The sequence below is a fragment of the Canis lupus genome, chromosome 5 (assembly GCF_048164855.1).
Source record: "Canis lupus baileyi chromosome 5, mCanLup2.hap1, whole genome shotgun sequence".
Lineage (NCBI taxonomy): Eukaryota > Metazoa > Chordata > Mammalia > Carnivora > Canidae > Canis > Canis lupus.
This window is the reverse complement of record NC_132842.1, coordinates 46,851,926-46,861,152: the sequence shown is the minus strand read 5'-3', so window position 1 is coordinate 46,861,152 and position 9,227 is coordinate 46,851,926. Positions and strand designations below refer to the sequence as shown.

Here is a 9,227-nt window from a genome sequence, read left to right as displayed (position 1 = left end):
TTCAATCATACTTTGCATGCTGTGTGGGTGGGGGGGCAGGGGTGTATGGATTGGTGTGTGTTGTGCTTTTCAGGAGTGGCATGTGACTATGCTGTTTAATCCAGACTATATTTAAAAACAAATTTGTGAGAAAGTGTTTCTTGTGTTATTAATGAGATAAGGTCTGAGTGAAGCAAGCTCTGTCGCAAAGGGCAAGTGCCACGCAGCAGGAAGTCCTGGCCATCCCTTCCACCCCTGCCTCAGCCTGCTTGCCTGCCACCTCCTTGTCAGCACATACCACCACACAGAGGAAATGCCCTCACTCAGCCACAAGTGTCTCCTGCTCAGCGCGGGGCCCTACAGCCCTGGGGCCCTGCACCAACTCTGACTTTCTGCGGTTTCCAGCAACCTGGCACCCTCCTTACAAATGGCTTTTCTTTGGGATCCTCAGAGATTCACAGTGTCAGGACCATCTCCCAGAGCCAAGACAAGATTGCGTTTCTCAAAGTCCTACAGGTATCAGTCTTTACTCTTTGTAGCGAGGAAGAATGATTTTCAGTCAGTCTCTGTAGCCTTGGCACCCACCCCGCCTCCCCCACCGCAATATGCTTTTGCCCTGTGTTGATCTGTTTAACAACTAACATGCATTATGCTGGCGGTATCTGAAATATGAGTGACAAAAACATGAATCTTAAAAGAGGGCTATTTGGGAACCTGAGCAGTAGCAGGAAGTTGACAAACTGTAAAAGCTGATTTTGAGAGTTAAGTGGTGAACTTAAAAAAAAAAAAAAAAAAAAAAAAACCAGCCTTCCCCTTACTGGCATCTGGAAAATAAGGGTTATTAGCATACCGAATGGAGTTAGAATAGCCAACGTTGGTCATGCTAACTTCCAGTTAACCCCTTAAACATCAGGAAAGGGGTCTTGCTGGATTTTAAACAGGCAATCAAGCAACAACGAGGAAATACTACTATCTTGTTTATAAGGGTTTCCGGGCACATTCACGTGGAAAACTAGCAACTATCTCTGTGATCTAGATGGTAAGTCGGCATTTTAATCTTGTCCAGGAGAATGAGATACCATAAAGTCAAAACTGATGTTTTCGTTAATCTTTCATTCCTGAAGATTTCTTGTAGAAATTAAATGAAAAATCTCGCCTTCACGATCTCAATAAATTGTCAATGACAACTTTGTTTTACATCTAGGTTAGCTTATTTTAACCAAATAACTAAAAAAAAAGAAAGAAGACAGTGAGAAAGAAATCTTGGATTTCCTTCTTTGCTTGAGAATTCTAGCTATTTACAAGGAAAAGATTGATTCTTCACACTTTTTTGTTATTGTTTCTGATTGGTTAGTCTGTAGCAGTGAAGGCTGTTTCAGGAAAAGCAAATACAGTTGAAAGTGTTTGCAAAATCTTGAGAATATCTTTCTTATTTAGATCAAATGCAAGGTATCTGGAAACTACTAGGCCTATATAATGGTATGTATTAAATTTGTATTAAAATGTGTTCTGATTTACTTGCATAAAAACATTCAAATTTTGGTTTAAAATAATTCATGGTAATTAATTTTTTTAGGCAGTATGGAAGATAGTGCCCTTGAAATTTATTAGAGAACTATAAAATCAGAGAAATCAAATTATATACTTCACTTACATTAGCAATGCATAAGAAAACTTTGACAAGGGATAAATAAAAATTGGCAACTGAAAGTGTAAGTAGCAATTCCATTTATTTCTGTTTCGAAACAAAATGAATACCATTTATTTTTGTTAATTATATTAATTTATTAGTTATGAATACAGTTCAACATTAGAAATAATACACCCGACTATATGCTTTGCATTCTACTAAATGCACATCTCATGCTTATTATTTGCATTTCATTCTTCTTACGTACTAAAGCGTGTGCTCATCAAAGATTTGTTAGCACTGCAGTATTTATTTCCAATAGATGGTGGATTCTGGAACCTCATCATTGAGATCTGATAACAAGTCCCAGAATTTTGTACTTGTCTAATTACTGGATAGTGTGAAAGGAATAGCATGTTGGATTAGTGTTTCAGAAACCTTGAAAAAAAAATGCAGTTTAAGCTCTACTATATAATTTGCAGATATATTATGAAACTTGCCTTCATCTGGCAAAGTTACTTTCATTATCCTTCGGTCAAGTTTTGATCCTTTCCAAAATACAACAAGGAGTGGAATGTCTAAGGATGAATTTTCCATATATTTAAGTGCCCATATTTGTAGTTCTCACAAATATTTTTCTTTCTTTTTTTTTACATTTTTTTATTTAAGTTCAATTTGCCAACATATAGTATAACACCCAGTGCTCATCCCATGAAGTGCCCTCCTCAGTGCCCATCACCCAGTCACCCCATCTCCCCATCCTCCTCCCCTTCTTCAACCCTTTGTCTGTTTCCCAGAGTTAGAAGTCTCTCATGGTTAATCTCCCTCTCTAATTTTTCCTGCAACAAGTCTTTTTCTTAAAAAAAGGTTAGAGTAACATCCTGAATCACCATCATGGGCCAGTCTCCTTTGGACCTTGAGAGACTTTGTCCCTCATGGATTTGCTTTTAATTTGAATGTAAATTGCCAATATAATAATTAAACGATTTATATATACTGTTTTTACTGTTCTGTAGGTCCTGTTTTGTCTCTCCCTTTGGACTATAAATTGAGGCCAGAAACTCCCTTACGTGTGACAGGTATGCACTAATATGCATTAGTGCATATTTGATGAAGCATCTTGCTACACTTAGTTTGTATGACCCTTTATTTGCAAAATCAACCCGTTGAATTTTCAAGGCCTATCACAGGCCAAGAGTCCAGTAGAAGGTTAGGGAACTCAGAGGGCAGTTGGCCACTCTGTTCTCAAATTTTCAGAGGTCTGCCAGTGCTCAGAAAGATTATGCATTCTACTGTAGTAATATACTGACAATAATGAAAAAAAAAAAGATGGTTATCATATAGCTATAAACTTTTAACACGCCACACCATCTCAAATGAACCATTAATTATTGTATGTATGTATGTGTACACACCCACACGCCTACATACAACACACACACACACACACATCTTCTGAATGGCACATTTTTTATTGCATAGCATTCCTGAAGTTAAAGGTGTTGAACTGTTTACTGCAAACATTTATATTTTCCTGCAATTTTGCAATCCTGTTTTTGCATTTTTTTAAAAATATATGAGATCCTCAAATATGGTAATAGCTGAAACTTAGCTTGACCGTTGAGAGGCTTTGGATATGATTTCACTATTGAAGCAACTGAAATAACTGGGCATTAGCCAATATTTCTTCACTGAATTTCTCCTGTATAAGACTGTTGGCTTAGGAAAAGTATTTTATATTCTGTAAAATCCTCATTTGTGTGAAGTATAGTATCATTTTTTTTCTTTGAAGATGGAATGGACATGGATGCATGATACTAGTGGTACACTTAACTTTAAGCTGGAATAGTTTTCTTTGACATTGTTTTCCCTTTCTTGCAACATTCAGGATAAAGGAAAGCTGAGTCTATAATACATGAAATTCAGTTAAAGAGTCTGCTTTGTTAAAGTAATAGCAAATCATATACTTTGGATGAGTATTCATCCCAGAGAAATAGAACTTTGGACAGTTATACAATGCTTAAAATAGATTTGAAAGTGGTTTTTCAGCAGTGACAGATTTTTGTCTTTGTGGGCAAAATACATTACTATAAAAAAGCAAATATGTGGGCAGCCCGGGTGGCTTAGCGGTTTAGCGCTGCCTTTGGCCCAGGGTGTGATCCTGGAGACCCGGATCGATTCCCTTGTCAGGCTCCCTGCATGGAGCCTGCTTCTCCCTCTGTCTGTGTCTCTGCCTCTCTCTCTCTCTCTCTCTCTCTCTTTCTCTCTCTCTCTCTGTCTGTCTCTCATGAATGCATAAATAAAATCTTTAAAAAAAGCAAATATGATTAATATATAGCTTATTAAGCCAAATATGATTTGATAGGATTACATACTCAGGAGGGCTAATTTTCCTCTGTAGATCTGGAGTGAGTGCCAGTCGTTATTAGAGCCACACCTCTCCAACCTGTTTGGGAGGAGAGAGAAAGAGGAATGATGTGTTCATCACATTAGGTTTGAGGAGATAATATAAATGAGTGAATTTATGTTGGAGTTTTTAAAATATATAGTACTTAAAAAAATTGGGAAGAAAATTATTTGGGAAGGAAAGAAAGAATGAAGAGTTAGACTTAGTAGGTTGGTGGACTGTGCCAACCCCCCAAGGGAACTATGCTGGGACATTTTGTTTTTCTAACTGTTACTGTTTAAAAGTATAGTAATGTTCAAGGAAACCTTAAATAGAAAGTCGCTCTTCAAGAGACGGTCTTGTTTTCCAACCTGAACAAATCACAAAACTTTCTGCTTTCTCTCTTCTCAGAAAGAGACATTTCTGAGAAGAAATGGGGGGAAAATGTGGTAACTGTGGAGTGGGTGGGATACAAATGGAAGGGAAAGTCATCCAAGGTACATTTAGGACAGATATGATTCCACTAGCATCCCACAGGCCAGAAACAATGTCTAGTTTTCTCATCTTATACTAATAGGGGTCGTGAGATACACTAAATAATTGAGATGCTCAGAAAACCTCCAAATCTCTTCTTGCCCATAGTTTCAATGTCAACATCCCTCCCCCAGCATTTTAACAGATCTGCCAAATAGATGATTAATTAAATTCATTTAAGGATACTTGTACCTCTTGTAGAAGGGCTAATGGGTAAAATTTTTAACATGGAACAGACTGATCAGTGGAAAGGAGGATTAACAAACAATGAGAGAAACAGAAGCACAAAGGATATTCTAGCCAAGGAAAGATAAAGGCATACTACTAATACAAAAAACCCTCAATGACCCTGTGCTCTTAGAAAGTTATGTTCACATTTGCAGCTTGGATCTGGACATCTGATAGTAGCAGACAGGAGGCAAGGACAAGAAGAGAGTGTAGTCTCAGCCTCTCTGTTACCACTAACACCTGAGCCCTAGCACCTCAGTTGTTGTCAGAGTAGACCTAGCAATACCCACTAGAAATGTGGGCTGGAGCCAAGGACTCAGGAAGAGAAATGAGTGCCACCAACAGATCAATACACTGGGATGTAACTTCCCAGATACCACATTCATGCCTCTCATTGCATAGATTTTTTTTTTTTAAAGCTTTTCAGCTGTAGCAGATATGATGACTCGTTTCTAGTGCCCCACAACTCATCTCATTTAATTCTAGAGGGAAGAGAATGGGAATCCTTACCACTAAAAAAGAAAGAAGGGATTGAAGGTGCAGGGGTCAGAAGCCACACATATACAGGAGGTCAGTCAAGTCTGCAGTAATAATAAGTAATGAGTAAGTAATACAATCTAATCTCTCATGGGCACTTACTATGTTCCATGCCGTGTTCCCAGGAATGTACACGCATTATCTCATTTTATCTCACAAAACAACCCCACAAGGTGGATCTAGTATTGTCTTTATTTTCCAGATGAGGAAAGTCGGCAAAGTTTAAGAAATTTGCCCAAGTCTGACCTACAGCCTCTACATCTAAGTAGTCGCTCTGCTACCCTCAGTTTCCTCACCACATCTTCCCACGACCACACAAGGAGGAGTTCCATAGCAAGAGATGCTATTCTAATAGATTTACTATTTCCCCTTGGTTCAACTCAGAATCTTTCCCTGAAGAAAGAGCACCTTGTCATTTGATGTAGAACATGGCTTGGTGGTCAATTAAAATATAAACTTAATATCTGAACTGACTAATTGGTATTGGTCTAAAGCAGCGTTAAACAAGAAAATCAAAATATATAAGTATTTTGTGGGGCTCCTGGATGGCTCAGTCAGTTAAACAGCTGACTCTTAATTTTGGCTCAGATCATGATCTGATGACTGTAAGATTAAGACCTGTGTTGGGCTCTGTGCTAGGCATGGAACCTGCTAAGATTCTCTCTTCCTCTCCCTCTGCCCCACCCCTGGCTCTCTCTCTCTTCTCTCTCTCTCTCATTAAGAAAAAAAAAAAGAAAAAAAGAAAAAAAAAACGTGTTTCTTAAATGAAAAAAACAAAACAAAACAAAACAAAAAATCAGTGATTAAAGTGGCCTGGCTCTATCCTCTCCCTGGTTGCTTCGTGGGCTTCCATTTGGCTCATTTCATCTGGCCAAAAATACTGGTCATGTGGTTGCATTTCACTGCCAAAATGTTGCTCCTTGGCCAGCTGTTCATTAGAGCCTGAAGATTCTCTGAGCTAAAGAGGTCAGCTTCATCCTGTTTCATGCCACTGGCATTGTTTTGAATATTAAACTGGCCTTCTTAATGATATTCCAAATTGGGAGTAATATTAGCATAATTGAAAAATGGGAAAAATAGTTACCATAAAGGCAACATAACAATTGTTACAGGAATAACAGGAAGGTTAACAGTCGTGACACATCACGGGCCAAGGTAGCACAGTATAGGGGAAAGACTTTGACTTCAGAGACTAACAGATGAAGTTTAAATCCAATTCTGCTGCTTTTTTGACGGGGCAATTTCCCTAACCACTCTTAGTAGAGTCCATGTCTGTAAATGGGAAATATAAATGCCTACTTCAAAAGGCCATTGCGCCTGTCAGTGAGAATATGTACACAAAGTGGGTTGCTTACCCCCCCCCTTATCACACTTTCCACCATGCTTTTATCATTTTACCAATTTTGATCTACTTCTTTGTCAAAAAAGTTTATAGATTAGTCCTTATCATTGGGGCCACATTTGATTACAGAATAGTGCAATAAGCTCGCTACTTGTATGTATAAACAGCTTCATCTTTGAAAGGTGCTGTGGGGTAATGGTTGGGAGCTGGCCAGCTCCAGAGCCATACTACTGAGGTTCAAATTTTCATACTTTCCTTCACAGCTATGAGACATTGGGAAGTCATTTAACTTGATTGCCTCAGTTTCCTGATGTGTAAAATGGAGTGTTCTGAGAATTAATTATGTTAGTCATATATAATTCCTGGCACAGGAAAATACTGAAATAAATGTGAGCTATTATTAATAATACTAGAATGTAAGCTCCATGTGACAGTAATTTTCACCTTCCTTTTTCCACCTCTTCATCTTTAGTGCCTGTAAGTGTGTGTGACATAGTGTAGGTGGTTGATGCACACGCCTTGAATGAATGAAACCATTAGCAAATGTTTTCAGACCCCTGAAGAATGGGGACACCATGCTTCCTCCCCCCACATTCACAGAGCAGAGGGCTAAAGCTGAAGAGACACAAGAGTTCATCTGCTCCAACCCAGCATCTTACATTGAAAACCTAAAGACCAGGGCCCTTGAAGGCTCAGTCAGTTGAGCGTCAGACTCCTGATTTTGGCTCAGGTCATGATCACAGAATTGTGAGATCAAGCCCTATCAAGGCTCCGTGTTAGATGTGGAGCCTGCTTGGGACTCTCTCTCTCCCTCTCCTGTCCCTGCCCCCAACTTCCACTCGAAAGAAAGAAAGAAAGGAAGAGAAAAGAAAAACCTGAAGATCTAGAAAGAGCCCAGGTCATGAAATTTGATAGCGTCATAGCCAGAGCTCAACACCATGGCTCTATGCAGTTCTGCACAAAGTTTTCTTCTAATGCCCTAGTGCCTCACTTCAATGTAGATCCCATCTAATTCAATGTCTTTGGTAAGGCATCAAGCAGAATGGTTAGGAACCCACTTTTTACAACTACAGAGGAGTACAAGAGTCAAAATTGGGCAGCCACCACAAAAAGAAGGGCCTCTAAACACTAGAAAGACTCAAGTAAAACTAAACTTAGACACTTCACCTACAAGTCTAAAAATTCCTTCCTACAACAGCTGCAAGAGTTTTTGTAGGGGCTTTTTTGTTAATAGGATTTTTGCAGAAAGCATTAGCTGAGATTTTCTAAATTGAAAGAAAGTCATATCTCAGACATTTAAAGGCATCTGTGCAATCAGCAATGCCAACCAGAAATAGAGGTGAAGAGGGGAAATAAAGCTTGTGAGTTCCCTGTATGATCAAGATAGCACATGGAACAACCACAGACAGACAGACATAAAACTGTGTGTGATTATTACAAAAGGATTGATGCTAAGAGGTGGCTGTGGGCTACCAAGAAGTGTGGAACACTGTCAAATGTGGGCTGGCAGGAGAGGCAGAGATCAAGGTGGAAATCAAGAAGAAAAGACACCCACACACACACTACTAAGAACTTATAATTATGCTTGTGAATATTTCTGATGGTCCACATGGGAGCCAGACCATGCTTAAAGCTATACCACTTCTGCATGTGTCACGCATATGAGCGGCCATGTTTAATTAGTGTCTAACAAAATTTATATTATTGTCATCATGTTGATTTTATGATTTTCAGCTAGTAGAATTTTGAGTATAAGTCGTGAAACTGAGGAATCCCCAGAACATAAAGTAGCCCAAAGAAGATGCGTTTAGTCTGAGCAGAGCAAATAATGAACACTTAATAAGACAGGGAACGTTTATGTCTGTACCCCTTCCTTTGTTGCTTCTCTGTGTGGAGGCCCCAGCCCGGATATGCTTTGCTATAGCCAGATACCCAGCTCCTACCTTAGCTATGCTCCTTCATAAACTTCCATTATGTTTTTCACTTTTGAACCATAATTGGAGAGCTCTTCTAATTTTCTTAACAAGTGGCTGATGAAAGCCTCTGAATTCCTGTAAGGCTGAGTTAGATAAGTATACAGTTACTGTGAGTCAGACAGAGCAAAAGAAAATCCCATTGGCAAGGGAGAGGGCAATATGGAAGTAATAAACCTGTCGAGTTGTATAATTTAATAACTGATGATAATGTGAATTCAGAAGGGAACAACTCAAATGTTAAAAAAGAAAAGGTGCATTTGTGGACAGAGTAGATACATACTACTTGAACGATGTGAAGTCAACCAAATGCAAAAGGTAGACATTCCAAGAGCAGCACGAGTGTATGCCCCACTCTGAAAAGAGAGCCTGAGAGTGAACCTGAAAAAGAGGAGCTTTCTGGTGGGCTATAGGAATAAATTAAGAACTAATGTGACAGTGAACAAATCACTCAAATGTAATCAGAGTTCATATAAAAGATTAATATATTCATGCAGAAACTATTTTTGAATGCCTAAGATAAGCCTCTTCATCGGTGGTCTGGTAGATGTTAACAGCCAGCTTTCTGTGAAGACACACACACACAGTCTATTTGTAATATTTGCTGATTTCCATGGG

General features: G+C 38.9%; 1 protein-coding gene and 1 long non-coding RNA gene across 40 annotated transcripts in view; one reads left to right on the top strand and one right to left on the bottom strand.

Annotated features, from left to right (window-relative positions):
* PDE4D (phosphodiesterase 4D) overlaps window positions 1–9,227 on the top strand; it is a 1,448,272-nt gene that overhangs the window by 1,096,822 nt on the left and 342,223 nt on the right. Inside the window, exon 1 of one of the 39 annotated variants that reach the window (XM_072826556.1) lies at window positions 226–495. The exons of 37 other annotated variants lie outside the window; for them this stretch is intronic. In XM_072826556.1, the coding sequence (XP_072682657.1) occupies window positions 407–495 (89 nt within the window). In that variant the 5' untranslated portion in view covers window positions 226–406. Of the gene's footprint in view, window positions 1–225; window positions 496–859; window positions 1,019–9,227 lie in introns of those variants that run through there. One more of the 39 variants, XM_072826561.1, reaches the window with a different exon arrangement.
* The window catches only part of LOC140633668 (uncharacterized), a 68,176-nt gene that overhangs the window by 668 nt on the left and 58,281 nt on the right, over window positions 1–9,227 (bottom strand). The window contains exon 3 of the long non-coding RNA XR_012031255.1: window positions 3,985–4,055. This is a non-coding gene — a long non-coding RNA (uncharacterized lncRNA). The remainder of the gene's footprint in view (window positions 1–3,984; window positions 4,056–9,227) is intronic.